Here is a 23659-nt window from a genome sequence, read left to right on the forward strand (position 1 = left end):
AACTTTGCTGTGCCCATGTGCTATCTGCCCAAATAATGTCCCATATCTTATCGGGGACATGTTTTATCCACACATAACAATTAAGTACTGCTTTCCCCCCACTAAGCCACCAGTCTGACTGTCACCAGTCTGTTTTAATATGCACGCCATTTACCAGATAAGATAGTTCTGGGCAACAGCACAAATATTGATCCAACGTACCGTGCGACAAAATCATTGAAACTGAAGGAACAACAAGAATAAATACCATCGGTAATGGTAGATGTATGTTTTTGCAATTCTCAAATTAATTTATTGAATTCAAGTATAGGCAAATATTATTGTTTTGTTGGGTGATCGATCGATGATAATTTATAATAATATAATATATATTATTTATGCAGCTCTGTGTGTGGGTTGGTTTTGGTTCCATTATGATAAGTGTTTGTTGTGTTATTATAATATGATCCTCGAAGAAGCAGTTGTCGTTTGTGTTTGGTTTCATATTTATCGAATTTCTAATTTAGAATCCAGATTTATAAAACTCTTCCCCGAGTTCTTGTTCTTGTTGAGGAAGAGTGAGAACTGATGTTGTTTTGGATGGTTGAGAAAGTGGGGGGTGCGACGTTATTTGGTGTTGGATTGTTTGAGAATGGTTTAGTCGACCTCCTCGATGGTGGGGCCAGCACCGCCGGTACCGGCACCGGGAGCACCAGCTCCAGCGGCACCAGGTGCACCGGGCATACCGCCGGGCATGCCACCGGGAGCACCGCCAGTGCTCTGGTACAGCTTGGTGATGATTGGGTTGCAGACACCCTCGAGCTCCTTCTGACGGTGCTCGTACTCCTCCTTATCGGCCAGCTGGTTGGCATCCAGCCACTTGATGGTCTCGTTGCACTTGTCCAGGATGAGGGTGAGGTCAGATTCCGCAATCTTGGACTTCAGCTTGTCCTCGTCGAGAGTGGCCTTCATGTTGAAGCAGTACGACTCGAGGGCGTTCTTGGCGGAGATGGTCTCCTTTTGTTTCTCATCCTCGTTGCGGTACTTCTCGGCCTCGTTGACCATGCGCTCGATATCCTCCTTAGAGAGACGACCCTTGTCGTTGGTGATGGTGATCTTGTTCTCCTTGTTGGTGGAACGCTCCAGGGCAGTGACGTTCAGGATGCCGTTGGCATCGATATCGAAGGTGACCTCGATCTGGGGCACGCCCCGAGGTGCTGGGGGAATGCCCGACAGCTCGAACTTGCCCAAGAGATTGTTGTCCTTGGTCATAGCACGCTCGCCCTCGAACACCTGGATGAGCACACCGGGCTGATTGTCCGAGTAGGTGGTGAAGGTCTGGGTCTGCTTGGTTGGGATGGTGGTGTTGCGCTTGATCAGCACGCTCATCACACCGCCAGCGGTCTCGATACCCAGAGACAGTGGGGTGACATCGAGCAGCAGGAGATCCTGCACCTCCTGCGACTTGTCGCCGTGCAAGATGGCGGCCTGGACGGCGGCACCATAGGCAACAGCCTCATCGGGATTGATCGACTTGTTCAGCTCCTTGCCGTTGAACAGATCCTGGAGCAGACGCTGCACCTTGGGGATACGGGTGGAGCCACCGACCAGCACAATGTCGTGGATTGCCGACTTGTCCAGCTTGGCGTCACGCAGAGCCTTCTCCACGGGGTCCATGGTGCTGCGGAACAAATCAGCGTTAAGCTCCTCGAAACGGGCACGAGTGATCGAGGTGTAGAAATCGGTACCCTCGAACAGAGAGTCGATCTCAATGCTGGCCTGGGTGGACGATGAGAGGGTACGCTTTGCGCGCTCGCAGGCGGTGCGCAGACGACGCAGAGCACGCTTGTTGGTGGTCAGGTCCTTCTTGTGCTTGCGCTTGAACTCCTGCACAAAGTGGGTGACTAGACGGTTGTCGAAATCCTCACCACCAAGATGGGTATCACCGGCCGTAGATTTGACCTCGAAGATGCCGTCATCGATCGACAGAATGGACACATCGAAGGTACCGCCACCCAGATCGAAAATGAGCACGTTGCGCTCACCAACAGCCTTCTTGTCCAGGCCATAGGCGATAGCAGCCGCCGTGGGCTCGTTGATGATACGCAGCACATTCAATCCGGCAATGGTACCGGCGTCCTTGGTCGCCTGACGCTGCGAGTCATTGAAGTAAGCTGGCACAGTGATGACGGCATTGGTCACCGTCTTGCCCAGGTACGCCTCGGCGGTCTCCTTCATTTTGGTCAACACCATGGAGGAGATCTCCTCAGGGAAGAAGGTCTTCTTCTCATCCTTGTACGTAACCTCAATCTTGGGCTTGCCATCTGCACTGACGACATCGAAGGGCCAGTGCTTCATGTCAGACTGCACAGCAGAATCCTCGAATTTGCGACCAATCAGACGCTTGGCATCGAAGATCGTTTGGGTTGGGTTCATCGCCACCTGGTTCTTGGCGGCATCACCAATCAAACGCTCCGTATCCGTGAAGGCAACATAGGATGGTGTGGTACGATTACCCTGGTCGTTGGCAATGATCTCGACCTTGCCATGCTGGAACACACCCACGCAAGAGTAGGTTGTGCCCAAATCAATACCAACAGCAGGTGCTTTAGACATCTGTAATAAATAATTTTAAAAAATTGATTAGTTTCCAATTTTCCTGCTACAAATTCGTTAAAATTATTTGAATGAAAATTAAACTGACATTGAGCAGTTAATCCAAGATCAGCTGTTCCGACAAAAGTAAAGTAATTGCTACTGGGACTGGGGAGCATTGACCTCCTCGTATAGCCGAGTTGTTTTGGTACTTTCACCCCTTGAACAATTGCGTAGAAAATTTGGAAAATGCCAGATCCCTTATACGGGGCACATCAATTTCATGGGTCAATGCAGCACCAAATACAGTGGAAGGCAAACTTTAATCGAATCGAACGATTTATGACAACACTTCCAACTCTGTTCCAAAGTATCAAGAGGAAAGGATCATAAAAAACGTGCTATAACGAACGTGGCCAGCTTTAGAACAAAATGTTAGTATGCATCGTAGTAAAAGCTTAATCGCATTCGCGCTGCCTTTTGTTTTTATTTCTCATGAGGTTTAAACTGGTTGCCAGCCCAATGTCGGAGTCATAGCCGAGTTTGGTGAAACACAATAGCAATGACTAATGCCGAGTTTGAAAACGAGGAAGATCAATGTTGAAGCGATAAACATGGCGGCCGTTCAGCAGCAGCTGCCATTATTTTTCTTTGAAATGGAAAAGCAAAAAAAAACCGCATGGACAAAGACGAACATTCTGGAATGCCAAACAAGCAAACACACACTTGCAGCCACACAAACACATAGGAGTATGTACATGTGACCACGCTGTGCCGAAGTATTATGAAGGGGTGAGTGTGCGGCGCGTTGAAACGAGACAACTATAGTATCGAGGGCGCGCAAAGAGCATTTTTTCACATTTGTATTGGTGTTACCCTCTCACAAACGCGACACACACGCACGTTTATGTATGTACTTTGGATGCCGGTTAGCAACGCGCGTTTAATTTTAGCTAAATTATATCAAAAACCCGCATAAAGTATATATTTATGGTGTCAAAAACTATTATTATATCCGTGTTTATTGAATGGAAAATAGAACTGACTAATCCGTCTAGGAGGAAAAAAGCATGTTTCCGATTGTTACGTATGATATGCATGTGTGTGTGCGCGTGCGAGAAGCAGCACACATTTCTCACTAGAATATTCCAGCAAAGAGCAATAGCACTTTATATTTAATGGGCAATTGCGATGAGTAATGTTGGCATTGATTTGATAAAACGGCAGTAAAATGCAATGTAGGGGCTGGATGACGCAAGTTTATTTGTCTATGCCTGGCATATTGTATGGATGTATGCATGTACGTGTGCATGTGTGTGTGCGCGCGCGCATGGAAGAATGAAGCGGCACATTTTCCCCAATGGAATATTCCAGAAGAGCACAGTCACATTTTGTATTAATAAGGAATTACAGAAATTAACTGTTTTCGTACTACCTGATTAATTACTCATCAAAATGCACACGAAAATCTGTGCGTGCATGTATGCGCAAGAGAATTGGAGCAATTTAGTTTACTATGCAAGTATTGATTAAATATGAAAACGAGGTGCATGTAAGCGGATCAATAAACTACATTGCATATAGTAGCACATTACTGAGAGCGAGAAACACGTGGTTAATTATTTTTATTTTCTAACAACCATACGCAAATTAAATAGAAATCACTTTTTATATCATAAATATGTGAATTAGCACTTACCTTTGTGTGTTTCGTTTAGTTAAAACGTACTAAAATATGTATAATCGTCTAATTGCTACTTCACTTTTGTCCTCCTTAATCTTTCTGTCGAGTTAGACACTCAGACGTTCGATCAAACTGGCGGTTTTTTAGGAATAAAAACTCGGGCGTATGAAACCATATATATATATTTTCTGGAAAATTGGATCCAAGTGTGACCGCGGTGTCTTCGGTCAAATATACCGATTGACCCTCGGAAATATACCAAAATATACTGTATCATTTTCAAAAAATACTGTAAATCCACCATACATCTTAAATCATTTACTTGACTTTGATCTTCTTCTTAATATTACTAGCCTTAAAAATGTTATTGTGTCCGATTTATCAATCACTTCTCCACATTGAATGACTTCTCTTTATTGTATTGATTGCAAAATAAGGTAAAAGCTAAAAGGGTAAACCAACAAAAATGGCATGAAACGTTACGTGATTGGGAATGGATTGCTGCGTATTTGACAATTTGTTGCTGGTCAACCGGCAGGAAAAGTATAGTATGGGCATTATTATACCCTTTTTCCATAAATTAATATTAAAATTTAATTTTAAAAGACTGACATGTTTTTAACGTTTTCGAATGCCTTCAATGTATATATGTATATCGATCTAGATAAATATCCGGTGGCTTACCATCATAGATAGAATATTTTTGCATTGATTGGAGCCAGAGATTTCCTAAATTTCTTCAATTCGAGGATATCCATCTCTCCAAGGGTAGTAAATGTTGCTTATTCCGTGCCAAATGTTGTCTCTCTCTTAAAAAGAGACAGAAAGTTCCGAGAGAAAGAAGAGAGAAATTCCTCGAGGGACATTTGAAAAACATGCGAATGGGAGTTTGGATACCCTATATTATTGAAAATACCTTAAAAATTGAATTTAAAATTTACCATTATATACCGGTATACCTATACAATGAAGAAAAAATAGACCGAATGAAACCATATACACATCATTGTGACCAAACCAGTGTAAATATACCAAAATATACCATTGCATCTTCAAAATATATCGCTAATATACCGAAATCATAAATTATATTCCTCACACATGGAAAATTACTAGGTAAATTTTCAAAAATTAGGAAATTAGGAAATGAAAATGTTCAGAATAGAGACATAAAAACAAACGAGGTACTTAAGAAGCATCGCTATGCTAGCAGATAGGTCTACAAACCAGTTGTCCCGAAACAAACACCACATTACCAGTTAGATGCATATACAAACGAGAACAGCGACCATACGCGTGTTTTCGCAAATAAACCAACAGAGGAGTTCAGTTTTATGTTTCAACAAATGCTTAACATGTTCATGCAAATGAGCAAACATTTTGATAGAAGTAGTCGAACAGAATTTCAGACAATTTTACATCAAAATAACGCAATAAACGCTATAAATGCAAGTTTAGTGGGGGACAAAAGTAAACAGATCCCTGTAAAACATTAAAATCAAATATGAAATTTCTGCAACATAACATTCAGTCGATTAAAGCAAATAAAAATGATCTAGAATTTTTCCTTAACGGCGAAATGGCGGAGGTGTTCTCTCATGATCTTAGTTTTATGGAGGGGTGGTTATCGCTCATAAAAATAATTTAAATCTAAAAAGAATCGTTTTTGAAACCAATCAAGATATTATAATAGCTGAAACTAATGGCAGTGCTACTTTCAGAAGAAACATTGATGTAAATGTAGGCTCTGCATTGGATCTGACTTTTGTGAAAGAAATGAAATGAAAATAGAAAACTGAAAATGCGAAACATTTTTTCTGGGAGGCAGTCATCATCAACCGACAGTTTTTGATATGGCTAGAAAAAAAGAGAAAGCTGCAAGATTTCTTGCCAAGAATAGACTTTTAACAAATATTGGTAAAATAATTGGAAATATAGAAAGTCTAGCAAAATATTTTGGGCAGAGAAATAAAAGCTGCAACATATCAAATAGGGCAAAAAAACAAAAATTATGGTGGGATGAGAGTCATGCTGAACTTTTTAGAGAATTCCGTGACGCACAAATACAAGCAAATGCAGAACCTTCTTTTCAAAAGTACTGCAGAGCGGTTGAGGCAAAGATAAAATGGAAAAAAGGCAGTAGAGATTGCAAAAAAAACCAGCTACGCCCGTAAAATAACAGAAATTAACATAAATTCAAACAGCAGAGAAGCGTGCAGGTTTTTAAATAATCTTAAAAACCATCACACAGACACTTTAGAAAAATTTGATCAAGAAAAAGCGGGAGAGTTTTTGGTGTTCCCAAAGGAACAAATACCTGTGGAAGCCAGAAATATTAAAAACTCAATGTATGCAAAAAAAATAACGATATTCCTGAATTCACTGTGGAAGATCTCGAAGAGGTTCTTGGCCGTAACAAGAGAACAGCTGGAGGATTGGATAAAATTACGTATGAAATGTTATAAGGTTTTTATAATAACAAAATAGCAAATTGTGACTTTCCAATGGAATGGCGTTCTATAAAAATCACACCTATACCCAAAATAAAGATCTTACAGATATTAAAAATTGTTGCCCAATATCACTGGTCATGGCCAAAACTGTAAATGGAATCATTAAAAACAAACTAGAAATTCACATAAAAAAAACAAGGTACTACCTTACAGATCGATTGATTACATCGATGTGCAAAAATTATGTTATCAATGTAACTGCCTCAAAGAAGAAAAACAACGAACATGTCGTACTAGATTTGTAGACTTAAACAATGCGTATAATTGTGTAAACTTAAATTTCTTAAGTATGAGAGTAGTGAAAAGTAGTGAAATGTGTCCCAAAATGTACACAGACTGGATCAGGAGTTTCTTATCAGTTAGATTGTTAAAAATGGGTGATGCTGTGGAGATGGTACAAGGTGGATTACCACAAGGGTCTTCTCTGTCACCTCTGTTAGTTAGCGTATACACAAAAAGACTTCATCAAATTATGGACTCTAAAACACAAGTAATTCAGTTTGCGGATGACTTTTTCCTTATTTCACATAGCAAACATATTGAGGAGGCTGTTGCAAATTTACAGGGACCATTTCATGACTTCAATCTTCTATGTGGGGATCTGGGTTTCAGCTTTAACCCTAGTAAGTCTGCTATTCTTCACATGGGTAAAAATAGGGGAAACATAATAAACATATCAGTAGGAAATGTCCACATATCTAATAGTAAATGTGTTACCTTTTTAGGTAGAATTATAAACGCAAACATGTCATGCACCAACTATGTTAAAATGGTGAAAGAAAAGACCAAAAAGAGTTGTAGACCTTTACAGATGGCAACGTCAATTACGTCTTTTATTAGATGCAAACAAGAATATGCTATCACCAGCTTTGCAGATATGGGAGTTGGAGCAAGGAAAGATATGGAAAGAGCTCAGGCTATGGTTTTGAGGAGGTGCGTGGGATTACCACCGGACACAAGCAAACATGAGATTTTTGTACTAGCGGGAGTGGCTTACAGCCAAAGAGCTCTTTAAAATCCAAAAAATAAATCCGACTATGTTTGAGGAACTAAAAATGGCAAGTGCAGTAACTAGCTATATAAACACTTTAAGAGAATTTAAATATTTGTTTGAAAACACACGAAATTGTTACAATTTTAAGTTCTGTTCAAAAATAAATGTAGTAGAAAAGGTATTAAGTAAAAAAAAGAAGATTACTCGGAAGAGAATATTAAAGCCAGATATGCTGAAATACAGAACAAGTATCTCAATTAGTATTTCCGTGTGCATGACACGGTTGGTATAGGCATTGTAGAATTACCTGACAACAAAATGTACAAGTACAAAATACAATCGAGTCTCTCATCAGTAGGTGCGGAGTTAATAGGAATTAAGAAGGCTAGTGAGTTATGTTCTAACAACAAATATAAGCAATGGGAGCAATTAGGTTAATCAATCATAAGCAAACAGACTCTTACATAGTTTGTGATATACATAATATAATAAGTAGAGCTGAGGTACAACAATTATATAATATTTGGGTACCTGGACACGAAGGAGTTGGGATTCACGAAAAAGCCGACCTTGTGGCAAAAAGGGCTACTACAGAAGGAGAAGCAATTTACACCAAGTTTAGTATTAAAGAAGCTCTTAGGGAAACAAAGAACAAAATATTCAATATGTGGAATGAGGACTATAAGCTAAAATGTAGAACTAAAACCTAAAACCTAACCTAAAAAATCTAGTCGAGTATTTTCTAGAAATACCAAAAAATCCGTGGCACTGTAGTTGCAAATGGAAGGCCAAAAGTATTAAAATAATAAACAGACTAATGACTGGACACACATACGACAAACCCTTTTTGTTCAAGATCAAAGCTTCAGACTCGGATAGTTGTGATCTATGCAAAGTTATATAAAAGGCTCAACACTTGATTTTTAAATTCCAACGGTTCACAAAGCTCAGGGGTAAGTTTCATATTTTTAAATACTATAATCATGTAAGAGATATACTTACGCGAAAAGAACCATTACACTTCGACTTTTAAATTTTGAAAAAAATCTATCACCTAATAGAAAGCAAAACAACTCATAGAGTGGTCAAACGTTGTAAAAACTGACCGCCTAATCAGTTAGTGGATTAGCTCCCAGTGTCACATCTCTGCAATCATCAAAATGGCCACTTTCAATTAATGTTTTGATTGCAGAAGATACCGTGTGGCTAAATACTTGTGTGGCATATTTAACTTTCACTTTTTCAAATGAATTAAGTGAACGAACATTTAGATGTTTCCTTTTTGATGCTGTCTCGACTTAATCAAGATGCATTGGAGAACCTCTTCTATCTAATAAGAAGTATTATTATTACAATCAATCCCCCAATGCTTTTTGAATTTAACGCAATAATTTCAAAAATGTTGTCAATGAAAATTATTACCTCGAAAACAACAACAGGGAATTGTGAACCGGATGGTGACCACATGCTCATAAATGTGATTGATGAGGCATTGCGAGAAATGGATATTGAAGTTTTAGAGAAGAAAGAACCCTTACCATGCGAAGAGTTTTCCTTAAATAACACCACTAAGGAACTCTAAGCACTTTGCTCAGTGATAACAGTAATATCGAAAGCCATACCCTGGATAAATCCGACTCTACCGATGCTCCTTCCACTAATAGGCTCAGTCCCCTTGTTTTGCACAAATCCCAACAAAAGGTTAACTGCAATACCTGCAGCGAGCTTTTGAAGGACAGCATTGTTCACTGCGAAAATTCGCAAAGGAAACCCCATGTCCGAAATATAAAGCCACTTATTTTTGACCAATGCATTTTAAAAACGGAAAGCAATGTGAGATTTAGCGATTGGTTTTCGGAAACACACGTCTGCAGTGCACATATAAATAGATTCGAAAGAATAGCACATGACTTTCGGAAAAATTATTGGGTACCTCGGCAAATAGGAGCTCACATAAAATAAAAATATTAAACTCTTAAAATCTTAACCTAATGATTAGAGGACTTAGGGTCGAAACGATCTTTACCTATTCTCAAACTTTAAATGGTAAAAACTTTAAACCCTTAACTGTCTTGATATGAAGTTTAAGGTGATGATATAATGTGCCGAGCGGGCCATTTTTGGTAAGCAAAACTGGCGCTGTGGGATGAACCAAACGTTATTTTGCGGTGCCCAAATTAAAAAACAAAAAAATTCAACAAAATTCTAGAAATCTAGCAAAAATCTGATAGAAATTGGTGAATTGGTGGTACAGGAAGAGCCATCATCATCATTGTATGTATTTAAAAATGTATGAATGTGTAACCGCACACAAGAGACTACGAAAGCGACTTGAAAAGAAAAAACAAATAAATTTTTTTTCTCCACTTATAACCCTATGATTATTCCCGCAGTGTACGCTGAATACTCTAATGGAAAATATTTGCAACGCCAAGTCAATTGCCGTTATTCATTATTTGTATATGTACATATATCGATTTTTATAACCGTTTTTCCCTTTCGTCCCAACTGTATTTAAGAAATATATGAGCATAGAGAGGATACACAAAATCAATTTGTTATTTTTGGGGCAAGCTTCTTCATAAAGTCTTAAGTTTGAAGGAAGGGTATGTGAGCTCAAAAAAATGCTAAAAATTAAACAGCATATGAAGTCGAGAATAGATACACGCATTGCCATCATTTATGTATGTGTCACCGCACACAAGCAATTACGAAGCAGACTTGAAAAAGAAAACTTTGTTTTTGCGAGAGTCGCTTTGCGTTCAATGCTCAAGAGAGTCAACGCCAAACTCTCTCAGCCGAAGTCTCTCTCACCAAGAGCCGAAGGCACTGGGAGCCAATCTACCAAACTGATTAGGCAGCCAGTTTTTACAACGTTTGACCACTCTATGAGTTGTTTGCTTAGTGCCCAGAGACAGAAGGAGCATTCATTATATCACTTCTTTCACCGACATCCCATTTGAGCAGCCAATCTTCCTCAGAGATGATACGGCACGAGGCATGTGGTTGACCAAAAGACAGAGAAGGAGGCCGAGTGGTTGACCAATAGACGGAAGGAGCATTCATTATATCACTTCTTTCACCGACACGCCCATTTGAGCAGCCAATCTTCCTCAGAGATGATACGGCACGAGGCATGTGGTTGAGCAAAAGACAAAAGGAGGCATGTGGTTGACCAAAAGACAGAGAAGGAGGCCGAGTGGTTGACCAATAGACAGAAGGAGCATTCATTATATCACTTCTTTCACCGACACGCCCATTTGACCAGCCAATGTACCTCAGAGCAGATACGGCACGAGTCGTGTGGTTGACCAAAAGACAAAAGGAGGCATGTGGTTGACCAAAAGACAGAGAAGGAGGCCGAGTGGTTGACCAATAGACAGAAGGAGCATTCATTATATCACTTCTTTCACCGACACGCCCATTTGACCAGCCATTGTACCTCAGAGCAGATACGGCACGAGTCATGTGGTTGACCAAAAGACAAAAGGAGGCATGTGGTTGACCAAAAGACAGAGAAGGAGGCCGAGTGGTTGACCAATTGACAGAAGGAGCATGCACTATATCACTTCTCACCAGTTTTGACAATTAAGCAGTGTGACCTATAAAATATACCGTCAGGGCCTCGAAAATATACCGAAAAATACTTTTTCAGTTTCAAAATATGCCGTAAAATATACCGTTTATAAATAACACTTATTTTTTTAAATAAAAACGTATCAAAATCATATTTTCCTGATTGGTGATCATTTCTTTCCTTTCTTCTTCGTAATTAGAAAAAAAAGAATTATATATAAAAGCATAAACCTACACTATCATCACTTTCAATATCCTTTGGATTTACAAACAGCAACTCTTTTATCTGGTTCAAAATTTTCACATCCATGTTTTTCTCGAAGATTTTGTATTAAATATAATCAATTTGATACATTTGTGTTTTTGAATGTGTCTTTAATGTTGCTCAATCAAATCCTAAATTAAGTTCAGGGACGAGAAAATCGGGAGATATAATCTAAAAAGGCGAGTCGACCGGATGGACTGCCTTGGGGGTTTTCTAGCTCAAATGCGCTGATGTGCTCTGTAGTTGACATTTGGAGACTGTCACTCTTCAAATTGTCTGTTAAATCGAGACTTTTGCTTCAATTTTTCATTTTGAGAAATTTTTAGACCGAAGCAATGCAATTCGAGGTTAGTAATATTTAATCGGCAAGATAACCAATTGCGAAAAACGAGAAAGGACGTGTGAGACGCTTCTTACGCGTCACAACTTTTATACCCGGTACTCAGTAGAAAATATGTACCTTCGTGGTTTTTTTTTCAAAATTTTGAATTTTACTTTTTAAATTTGTTCTACGTCTTTCAGCAACATCTACATTACTTCTCACGCCAACACGCTCTTTTAGCTTGGAAATACACTGGTTTCAGTTTGAGGATACAGCAGTCTGGAGGCAACATTTTGTGGCTCTAGCTCTTACAGTCTCTGAGAACTAGCCGACAAACTACACGGACAGACGGATGGACGGTTCCTTCTGCGTGTTACATATTTTTGAACACAATTCCACAACTACAATATACCCTATTTACTCTTTGAGTAACGGGTATAAAAATATCGTTGAGATGGCTTACCAACACAGAATGTTTTTGAATTGATTGGAGCCAGAGATTTCCAAAACTACCCCAATTCGAGGATATCCATCCCTCCAAGGGTACTTAATGTTGCTTGTTCCGTGCCAAATGTTGGGAAACAATGCTGCTCACTTTTAGCTGCATGTTGCTTGACTTTTATTGAACTAATAAGATCAGCAAAAATGAAAGCATAAAACCACCAACCCCATACAGTATAATGGTATTTTATTGAATTTTTTTTATAAATTTGATTGCGATATTTTTGTGTGATAAATAAGACGAGATTACTAGCATTTTCCAACACTAGGAATATCCAACGATATCCAACTTGATATCGATATACACGGGCTGCAATTGCCGCGACTCAATTTCCAATTCATAAACATTTGTCCGAAATTTGTCTAAAACTGCCTTGATGCCCTGGGAATGGAACAATGAGTGGACTGTTAAATGAAGTTCAGCGTATACTCGGCGATGTACGCTCGGAAAAGCAAGCCACACGAAACAAGGGCATTGAGCAGTTGTACGAAAAGTTGGGCAACTGCAGGGATGATTTAAATACTCTGATATTGGACAAACGGAATGATTTGTCGTGGCCCAGTGTTTTTGAAGCTTCCAAGGAGGCGCTTTTCAAAGTTGGTGTACCGGTAGCTGCATATACTTACCGTCTGACATTATTTCTCCACTCCACAGCACGCCTCGCTCTTGCAAGATGCAAACGAGAAAGCCTTCAAGTTATTATCGGCAAAAAACTATTTGTATGGAAATGTTCTGGAAAAGATTACCATATTCAATGTGGAAGGTATTCATGTTTATTAGGGTATGTAGTTTATGTGCTTAAATTCTTTCGTTTAGCCGGCAGCGACGCATCCGGAAGGGGTCACTTCCTAGCCAAGACAGCCCTCTTTAGTGCCTTCGGAGATGGCATCAGAATACGCACTGTGGTGAAGCACTTTGGCGATACATTAATGAATTTACTGGAGCGGGGCATCTACTCCTCGCCCAGCTATGTGCGCGAGCTGAAAATAAACGAATACAGCCGTAAGTGATGGCTTCAAAAGGGGGACATAAAAATGGTAATATTTCCACCTGTTGCTTTGTTACAGGCATTCTCTCGTACCTCTTTGAGCTGAATGTCTATGGGGACCAGTTTCTAATCACAAGGATATTGAAATGCATTACCAAGACAGTCAGTTTGGCTCAAGAGCGGGTTCAGCTGCACGTGGACCTGGTGGAATATTTGCCAGGGCTGACCAACTTTGCCGAGACGGCAAATGCTGCCAGGAAACCGGAAATTGTTCGTCTCTATCATTTATTTGCCACAGAGGTGCGACACTTATTAAATAATCTGTGTGGATAAATCTCTTATGCATATTTGTTCTTGCAGCTCTCTGTGAACTACCATCATCAATTGTGCCTCCACATGCAAGAGATTCTGCCTAAATTGTGCGAATTCCACAATGAGGATGTGTTTCGCGACGACACCAGAAACATATTCTTCAAGTGTGTCATCCAATCGCTGCATTCGCTGTATCCCAAGCTCAGCGTTTGTGATTTCAACACCTTTGGTGTGCCGCTCAACGAGAACTGGCCACAGACGCTGCTTCGGCTGAAAACTATTGTGGATATGGAGATACGCAAGAATTCTTTGGTGCGCTACAAGTCGGCACAACTGAGCAATGACAAATTCTCCGAGCCCTTCATCAAGATGTCCGCACTGGTTATGTATATAGTAAGAAAAATAGTTATATATATATTCCATAACTATGCACTAAAGATTATGCTTTGCAGGTCCTTTGGGACTTGGAGACACGCAAAAACGATGCAAATGGTGAGGGTGATGCGCCCAAGAAGGTGCCAAGACCTGCGGACAAAATGGAAGTCTTGTTTGCGCTGATTGACAAAAAAGAAACCACATTCAATGACGTCTGGTTTGCCATTTACACAGAGCTACTGCAGTTGAGCAGCGTAATCCTGAATGTGGCCAACTACCAGCAGGCATTGAGCACTGTTCTGGGTGTCCTGCAAATATATGGCAATGCCAGAAACCTGAAAAATGTGCGTCTATGCGTGCGATGCCTGCTGGTCAAGGAGCGGCAGCTGCTGGAGTCTCGTTCTATACAGGAGAACTTTATGGCTGACTTGTGGAGTCAAATGGGCAACCATTTGATATCCGTATCCACCACAATCAGCGAGGAGATCATGGAGAAGCAGCTAATGCTGCAGATGCTGATTAGACAAGACAAATTGAATCAGAAAATGGCCTCCAGCCTGCTGCACACCATCACCTCGAATGAGCTGCTGAAGCGCAACGAATGCATTGCCACCATACGTGAGATTTACATACGGGCGGGACAATGCGGGCAGGATAAAGCTTCGGACATGCTGGAGCCCATCATTAGTTGGGCCTACGGCAGCGGTGAGAAAAGCAGCGTCACCCAGGTGATACACAATATAGCCAAAATTGATGCCAACCTACTGGCAGACACATTTTCGATCAGCATCATCAACTTTCTGGACGAGGAACAGCTGCAGCAATTGTGCAACGAAGACTCAGGCCATGGCACACTGCCTGCCGATCAGAATCTTTCAGCTTATAGATACAACAAGCAACTGGTATGCCTGGACAAGGAATATATGACGCCTGTCATGTCTTCTGCCAGTCAGCAGCTGCAGAGCGAAAACAAGCCGCCTGCCAAGAATTGCCTTTACCAAAGCAATTACGAGTTCCTTATGCGAAGCTTAAACTTTCAGAGTGCCACCGACAGTCAAGCGGCTGCCATACTAAAGAATCTGAACAGCCTGCAGCGGTTTGTCTGCACCATGGAGAGACTTCTCTACTACAAGGTATTTGATCGTGAAAACTTTACTGGCTGTCCGCTGATCAAGAGGATTGGCCTGTTTCTCAGCCACATTGAGGTGGGTATTGGCTTAATTTGCTAGCTTTATGTTGCTGCTTGATGTTCCTCTGCTGTGCTTTCAGTTCCAGTACAAAGCCAACTGTTCGGAGTCGATGGATGAGAGTGACCTGCCTGAGATTCTGCGGCAACAGATCGCCGTGCTTGAGGTTTTCCGATCTAATTTGATTCTTCTCAACTATCTGGAAAGACAACCCATAGAAATGCTGGTAGAATTCGTAGGATCTACACTCAAAGAACATTGTAAAGGCGATCGAAGTGCATTTTAGTTTTTTTAAATTTAATATTTCTGACATTTATAGGCATGCGCCGAGAGCGCTCTGATAATTCAGTTCATGCTACAATCACCACTCATTGTTTGCACATGTTGGGTGCTCTGTGTGCGCTCAGTTCGCATCGTGATGAATCCTTTGAACACATTTCAAAAATAACTATGCATTGGAAGCCTCAAGATGTGCTGCTTGTGACAAAGGTTGGTTCAACTCCTATAAAGAATCTTAGCCATAAATAATACTTTTGATATTTCCACCACTGCAGATGCTTTGCAATTGCGACAGCATATCGGAGGTAGCCATTGTGTGGCTGGTGGATAAATTGAAGTACGTCTTTCAGCATCATCATCTCGATTTGGATGTCATTGATGAGGTAGTGGATTATTTACCCAGTAAGTAACCCCAGGACATAGCTGAGCCCATTCTAAGTAAAGTTCTTCCCTGCCTTGTAGCCATTTTTCACTTTGTTTACCATACGGAACAGCAGCTGGATGACATGTGGATGGCTTTAAGTTCGCTGTTAAAGATTGCTCTAAAGAAATCCTATACGTCACGACTGACAGCTAAAATTGTGCGCTGCGTTGGCTCGATTGCCAAGCACTGCCCGGACATTTATCTGATGGAGAACTTTTTAGTGCTTTGCAAGTCCATGACAAAATTTATAACCATGCCCACGCTGGATGTTCGCTTCGCTACGATCGCTTCACTGGGCATTATACTCAACACAAAGTGTGTGGCCAGCGATCCCATCAGCCATTCGCTGCGTCACTGGGAGTTCTGCAGGGAGCTCTACGAGAGCATTGAATTCAAAAAGCTTGAGGCAAGTGCAACAAATGTCAACCCTCGTGCATGTTGATCCAATTACCGTTCCTTACAGTTCAGCGATGAGGATGCCACACGGAATAGCAACTCGATGATGGTTCAAATGCTTCTGGCCATCTTTGCCCACAGTTCGTTTCATCAGGAGATTGCTCTCAAGGAGCTGCTGTATCACTGTGCGCTGCGCAGACTGGGCGAGTGTATGTCAGTTCGAAAATACCCTTTAAACACTTCTCTCATCTTTGATCTCGTCTTTGTAGCTGAGTTTGTGGCACTGCAGAGTCAAGTTCCTGGTGCTGATCAAACCATGCGAGAACGCATTCGTCCCTATGCGGATGTACTGCTGCACAAGTGGAGTTCTCAGCATTGGCCCATATCCAAGTAAATAGCTCTAGCATGTGTTCTATAATCCTATAGCGCTCTTCCACAGATTCCCCTATTTTCTGTGCTATGAGAAAAAGGATGCTTTCCGAAAAGCCCAAAGATGTAGAATAATGGCCTATACATTCCTCTATGGCCAGAGCGAGGACATAGAACGTAACAGAAAGTCCAGCAGCATAGAGGTGTGTCTATTCAATGATAGTTTTTACTCTGTACAAACTCTTGTATTTCTTTAGGATGTTCTGCCTACGTTGGCTGCATTTGTGCTGCCCCAGAGCAGCCTCTGCGCCGAAAGCGAAGGCCAGGACTTTCGGGAGCATCATCTGCTGCTGGCAAAGAACCTGCAGCACTATAAGCTGCAACCCAAGGAAGTGTCTCTCAATGTGGAGACGCTGTACGTTGTGATTAGTCAGCTGCACGATCCGCACGAAATGGAGAGATTATTTGGACCCTCTGTGCCCTGCAGTCAAATACGTAATTGGTATAATCTGACAGGAGAATCGCTCTTCAAATGCCTCAATTGGTTTATTGTGCGTAAACGCCAGAGAGTCTTTAATGCTTTATCTTTAATGGTTGACGTTTCAGTGTCCTGATAGCCGATCCACTAAGGCTCATCGACTTCAGGCATTGTCCAAGCTTCAGGTCAAACATCCACGCATTTTAATTGAACTTTTGGGACGCCTAAAGACCGATTGCTTCAATGCCATCTTTTCCAGCCGAGCCATTCAGAGGTTCTTTGTTTACTGCGCCATAGCCGAAGCTCTATACGATGCGGCACTGGCAGTTGAGGGACCAAAACCCAGCATTCCGTGCTCCTACTTTGTGCGCGACATTTGGTTCTTTGTCGTTAGACTGCTGCTGCACAGTGAATGGCACGCCAGAGACTAGTCCACTTAAGATATTAATCTCTAACCCTTTTTCCAGGCAAGTGCAGTCAGGTGCATCTGTGTGCTCTCTCCTTTCTGGCTCTACTGCTGCGCAAGCCCGGTTTTAACTTGTCTTACTTCTCGAGTCACATGAGTGAGATAGCCAAGCTGTTGATCTCTTTTCGGATGCACTGCGATGTGAAATCCGTCAACGAGAAGGTCGTGGAGGTTGTGAATCAGATACTAAGTGCACACAGCTCCGATATCAGCATACAAAACTTGTTGGAGGAACACTCGGAGTGTCAGTTTCTACAGAAATCCAATACTGCAGTCCAACAAATCGACAGGACTAATGTGGTCAGCTTTTTGGGCTCATTTCTTAAAAATCCAACAGCAGAGCGCCTGCTAGACCTCAGGGACTATGTGAGTGCACAAAAAGTGTTTGCCATTTCTGACTGATGAAAAGTTTCCACACCACAGATTGCCGAGCACAAGGACCAGCTTCAGGCGCACGAAACTCTGCTATTTGAGTTGATCAATCGTCTCATTCAAATGTCTCGATGTGCTCAGAGTAAAGAGAGCAGCAATCTGAATGCCCTCAAGTGCCTGGCCCAAATAGGACCATTAAAGTTAAACAACATTTCATACTATTTCCAAACCGACTTTGATTCCTTCGAAGAGGTAAAACGAAAGCTCTGTTTTGTACAACTTCTAATGGTTTAGTTTGCAGTCAGAGCTAGAGCCTATGGATAAGTTACTGGTCGTTATATGTGAGTTGCTGGAGAAGTATTTATTCCAGTTTGACCCCAAGACACAAGAGGCTCTGGTGGCCGTTGCCATTCAGGTTGTAAACAGTAAACCCGCCACCACGATAATGCGTAAGAAAACGATTTTAACTCTTAATGGGCTTCCCTTTTTGATGCGTTCTTAAATTTAATTCCTAGATCGCTTCAAGCACCTACAAATCTTCGCTGACAACTCAATGAAATCTAGTTGCCTGGATGCATATCAGCACATACCGCCCATAGACTGGCTGAATGCACTCAAATCCAGCCAGGGCCTGGACTATGAGCAATGGATGTGCGCTTTTGTGTCGCAGGTTTTTAAGGCTTGCAGCTGGCAGGGATTTGATGCTTTGGCTGCCACTTCCTTTCCGTTTGCAGAGATTTGCCTGCAGCCGTTTATTAAACTACTGCTGGCCACCGAACGGCAGCAGAACCTGGTGAATCTCTGCAAAATGTTGGACTACTTTTTTGAGGGATTCACCAGCTCCAAGGCAGCGCCAAATACCCAAGATATTTTCCATAACAAGCGTGCCATCAAGAAGTGCTTGCACATCTGCGAATGCATAAGGATTGTCAATAATTGGTTGGTGGCTCTAAACCGCTCTCTAATGTTTATATATTTTAAAATAATTATTTGTAACCCACGCAGGAGTATTCCCATCAACCTGGGCAATGTGGTAAAGGCCAGTAATCATTGTCAGGCATATTTCCTCAGCATTATGTACCTGGAGCTGTGGGCTTGCGGCGAGGCAAAGTCCAAATGCCTGGAGGATGAGTCCTTTCAGGCGGCCGCCAAAAAGGTGCGCGTAATTCTGCACACTGTTCGATATTCTAAACGTATAATTTAATAGGCCTACGAGTCGATTGGCTGTTTGGATGCCATTCCCGGATTTGTCAATCCCATGCGCTCTCGTGTCTACTTTCTGGGTCGCAACAACGACTTGTCCGCCATTCTGCTGGAGTCGGATCACCTGGATAGCTCGTGTAGCCAAATGGCTGTGGATCTTATGAAGGGTAACGGCGTGTGGTCGTTAGCCAAACTGCAGCAGCAGCAGCAGGAGCCAGACTATGAAATATTTTGGCGTCTGGGCCAGTGGGATACGCCAACCGATCAGCGGCCACAACAATTGAAGCCCTTCGCTGGGGCTACCATTAATCTGGAGCAAGAGTTCAAGCGGCATCATTTTGTGGCGCTTAAGAGCATTGGACAGCGCGAGGAGGAGAACAGCCTATCGGCCATTGAGAGTGGTTATCAGTGCGTGCGCAGGATCCTGCAAGACAACAGCATGGAGTGCCTGCAGAGTGTGTACAAATACCTCACGTGGCTGTGCACACTCCAGCAGGCAGAAGACTTTTGTCAGGTCTCTTACAAGCAGTCTATTATTTCATCTTTGATCATTCATTAAACCAGAATTCGTACCCTAAACAGATCCAATTTGGCGCACAGCTAGGCCCCGGGCAGATGTCTCAAGTCTTTGGCAAATGGCAGACGGAACTGGAGCTCAATTATGGCAACTTTTCATGCAAGGAGTACATCATTTCGCATCACATTGCACTCATCAAGATGGCCGGCACACGCGCCAGCCGTCGCATGCAGGACTTTTACAAGGACAACCCTATGGACACGTATCTGCTGAAGGGCATTAGCGAGTGCAAGGCGGCGGGCAAGCTGAACATGGCCTCGAAATACATTGGCATGCTGCGAGAGCTGCCCAACATCAAGGCCTCCACAAAGGTAAGATATGGGAAAGAGTGTTCCTGCTTTCATTGCTAATTGGCTTGCCATTGTAGATCAGCGTGCTGCTGGAGGATGCCGATGTGAATGTGAAAATGGGTAATCATCAGATAGCCAAGGCCATCCTGGAGTATGTGGTGCAGAACGAGGAGTTTATCTATTGCCTGCAGCGTGTGCCTGCCCTGCGCATGCAGGGAGAATTCCTCATGGATTGCAATGCCGACAGCCTGAGCTCAGTGCTGAAGAACAAGTTTAGCTACTCGATTCAGCTGATTGATGACTTTGTGCTGCACAAAGATAAACTGAGTGCGGCGTTTTCGCAGTTGTTCAAGTGGCAGGAGCTGGAAGCCTTTGCCAGGCAGCAACGCACGGCGGCCTATGAGGCCATGGCCAAGTATGCCGATCGGGAGTACCAGCAGCTGCACGAGTATCGCCACTCGCAGGACTATCAGACGCTGAAGGACATCATAGAGCAGAATCGTCTGGTGGCGGAAACAGTATCGCATCGCGAGTCCCAAGACAAACGCGTAATCTCCTTTCAAATGAAGCGCTACGCTATGCTGGACGAACAGGAGCTGAAGCGCATCGATAATAATCTAACCGTCCATTTGTGCACCGCTGTGAGGAATCACATTGCCTATTGCAAGCTGGACAGTGGCTTCTCCAGCGCTGCCATCTATCGCATCATCTCACTGTGGTTCACCAATGCCCACAACGAGCAGCTGCAAAAGTGCATCCAGGAGGAGATCCTGACAGTGCCCAGCTACAAGTTCATTTGTGCCACCAACCAACTGACGGGTCGTCTCAATTCCAAGAATGCCAAGCTACTCACTATCCTGTGCGAGCTGTTGGTACGCTGCGGCCAGGATCATCCGCATCACACATTCTACAAGCTGTATCCGTTGGTTTTGGCTCGCATGGATGGCGATGGCAGCAACACGGAACGGGCGGCAATCGCACGCAAAATTATAAGCAAAATCTGTGAGAAGAATCCCAATGCAGACAAGTGTAGCAAGCAGCTGGATGCAGTGCTGCCAGGTGGGCAGAATGATTGACCTCCCCAGATGTGTAGTTTGTTAATCGTTCGTTATGCCTCTTAGCTCTTGTGGCGTTTGCAAACGATGGAAAAACGGAGAGCCGCAATCAACCGGTGAGCATGACAGAGCGGCTGAAGCAATTCGAGAAGGTAAGGCGTCACAGGAATCTCGATGCCATTCAATGTCCCACATTGGAGCTGCCAATTCGACCCGACAAGGAATACAATCTTACCAGTAGGTTCAAGTTAAAGTCAGACGAGCAATCGGTACCTGATCCTTCACTTTTTAGGCATCTGCAAGTGGACAAATGAAATTGGCAAATGCGGTGGCATTAATGCGCCCATTCGGGTCAAGTGTGTCTGCTCCGATGGCCAGACGCGCGCACAGTTGATCAAGGGCAAGGATGATCTGCGTCAGGATGCCGTCATGCAGCAGGTCTTTGGCATTGTCAATCAGCTGCTCAAACAGGACTCGGAGTTCATTGATCGCAAGTTGCAGCTGCGCACCTACACCGTGACGCCACTGTCTATGCGAAGCGGCATTTTGGAGTGGTGCCCCAACTCCATGCCAGTCGCCGAGTATCTGGTCGGAGTTGACTGCAAGAGCGGCGCCCACATAAAGTATCATCCAAATGACTGGAAGAACAACGCATGTCGCGCCCTGCTCGCGGTAAGCGGGTGAATATTTTAGCTTTTTTGGCAGCTCAAACTGATGGTTAATGTTACAGAGCCATGCAAAGTCGTCCAAGGATAAGCGTTTGGAAGTCTTTCAGGATATATGCGCACACGTTACGCCCGTGTTTCACTACTTTCTGCTGGAGAAATTCCCCATACCGGGCGTTTGGTTTGAGCGGCGTTTGGCCTACACCAACAGCGTGGCCACCACCTCAATGGTGGGCTACGTACTGGGACTGGGTGATCGACATGTGCAAAATATACTGATTGACCAGCAGACAGCCGAAGTGATACACATTGATTTTGGTATGCTCTGATTTACACCCAAAAATATTGATTATTTTTAATATATTCCCTATTTCAGGCATTGCTTTTGGGCAGGGCAAGATAAGTGCAACACCAGAGACGGTTCCCTTTCGGCTTACACGTGACTTTGTGGCACCCATGGGCATTTGTGGCACGAAGGGTGTGTTCACCAAGTCCTGCGAGGCCACCGTACATATACTGAGGCGTTACAAGTCGGTGTTCACCACCATACTCGAGGTTCTGCTCTACGATCCACTGTTTATTTGGGGTGTACTCAAAACTAAGCAAACCAACACCCAGGAGACCAGAAAAGGTTTGCCAATGAATAAATTGTATCCATCAGACTGCAACAAATTGATATTTTGCAGGCGAGGAATCGATTAATCTGGTGGCGCAGAGAGCTTTGCTTCAGGTGCAAAATAAACTGGATGGTCGGGAGGACGGTACACTCGGTGACTCGAATGTGGAGGCTCAAGTGGAACGTCTGATCAATGAAGCCACTCTGGCTGACAATCTATGCCAGCTCTTCTGCGGCTGGGATCCATATCTATAAGGGAAACGCACATCATAGTGGAGCACCACAAATTCTACATCACATTTATTAGCAGTTATCAACAAAATCGAATAGAATTGAGTTATATTTTTTTATATTCTATTTTGTATTTGCGTTTAATCTATTCGGCACACATAAGTGCTAAGCATTATTTTTTTGCTGCCCAAATAATGTCCAACTTCCATTCAAGGTGTGCAAATATTTTGCTTTTAGAACTCGCTACACACACCTCAAAGAAGATTGTAAGGCATAAAAGTAGGAATTTCTATAACGGGGTCATTATCATTAGCGCATTTGCAAATGGATTAGGGTAAAGGTGGGCTACCTGTTAAACGTGTAAAAATCACGCGGGTATGTTGTATTTTTTACATAACAGGTGGCATCGAATATACCACTAAAATGTTATTATTAATAAGTGAAAAGTAAGAGCTAAGTAGTGCCTTAAGCCCTCGCCAGGTAGTTACATTGGTTCTAAAAATATTTACTGATTTACTCTTGAGAGATAAATATTAAAAACTAGGGCTACTGGGGAGAGAGGCATCTGTAGCTACTATTGTGTTCTACTACACAAACATTCTGACATTAAGGACGGTGTTAGTTAATGAATTATTTACAAGAGTTAAACTTGCACAAGAGGCACTTTCAAGTCGATACAGCATGTACCTAAACCTGGTTTATTAGGACCCCGCCGTAAAGCCATTTCGAATACGTAGGACACTGCAACTGTATTCGCTAATCTGCTACTTGATCTTGTTTTGCACGCAAACTGGCAGTAAATCAATAAACAATATAAATAACACTTATCTGGGACCCCCACAGCGATTAAACGAGGTGTTCCGCTGGAACTGCCTTTGTGGCAAGCGCCTATCGCGGGAGTGGCGAATATTTGGCCAGATAAGAGACGGATTTAAATGCAAATAGG

General features: G+C 42.6%; 2 protein-coding genes across 2 annotated transcripts; one reads left to right on the top strand and one right to left on the bottom strand.

Annotated features, from left to right (window-relative positions):
• Positions 1–579: 579 nt before the first annotated feature.
• Positions 580–4430, bottom strand: LOC117585977 (heat shock 70 kDa protein cognate 4). Its single transcript, XM_034275792.1, has 2 exons — positions 4274–4430; positions 580–2595 (listed from the first exon to the last, which is right to left on the bottom strand). The coding sequence occupies exon 2, from the start codon at positions 2593–2595 to the stop codon at positions 637–639; it is 1959 nt and encodes a 652-aa protein (XP_034131683.1). The 5' UTR covers positions 4274–4430; the 3' UTR covers positions 580–636.
• Positions 4431–12825: 8395 nt separating this feature from the next.
• On the top strand, positions 12826–22839 carry LOC117586666 (serine/threonine-protein kinase ATM). The gene is made up of 28 exons (XM_034276913.1): positions 12826–13026; positions 13085–13193; positions 13247–13432; positions 13498–13718; positions 13779–14123; positions 14183–15310; positions 15375–15552; positions 15612–15781; positions 15847–15973; positions 16034–16401; positions 16459–16600; positions 16661–16781; positions 16831–16963; positions 17018–17311; positions 17367–17646; positions 17706–18070; positions 18128–18328; positions 18378–18525; positions 18592–19015; positions 19082–19232; positions 19284–19793; positions 19862–20167; positions 20224–21205; positions 21268–21438; positions 21494–21873; positions 21932–22184; positions 22243–22497; positions 22553–22839. Exons 1-28 carry the CDS (start codon positions 12826–12828, stop codon positions 22735–22737), a joined length of 8334 nt encoding a protein of 2777 aa, XP_034132804.1. The 3' UTR covers positions 22738–22839.
• Positions 22840–23659: the final 820 nt, after the last annotated feature.

Source organism: Drosophila guanche, unplaced genomic scaffold (assembly GCF_900245975.1).
Source record: "Drosophila guanche unplaced genomic scaffold, DGUA_6, whole genome shotgun sequence".
Classification (NCBI taxonomy): Eukaryota; Metazoa; Arthropoda; class Insecta; order Diptera; family Drosophilidae; genus Drosophila; species Drosophila guanche.

What these genes read in the sequence shown, in the direction of transcription:
- LOC117586666 (XM_034276913.1), top strand. Translation starts at nt 12,826, where the DNA reads ATGAGTGGACTGTTAAATGAAGTTCAGCGTATACTCGGCGATGTACGC. An exon ending in TTGAATTCAAAAAGCTTGAG is followed by an intron (nt 16,402 to 16,458) that starts GCAAGTGCAACA and finishes CGTTCCTTACAG; the next exon opens with TTCAGCGATGAGGATGCCAC. An exon ending in CGTTAGACTGCTGCTGCACA is followed by an intron (nt 17,647 to 17,705) that starts GTGAATGGCACG and finishes CCCTTTTTCCAG; the next exon opens with GCAAGTGCAGTCAGGTGCAT.
- LOC117585977 (XM_034275792.1), bottom strand. Translation starts at nt 2,595, where the DNA reads ATGTCTAAAGCACCTGCTGTTGGTATTGATTTGGGCACAACCTACTCT.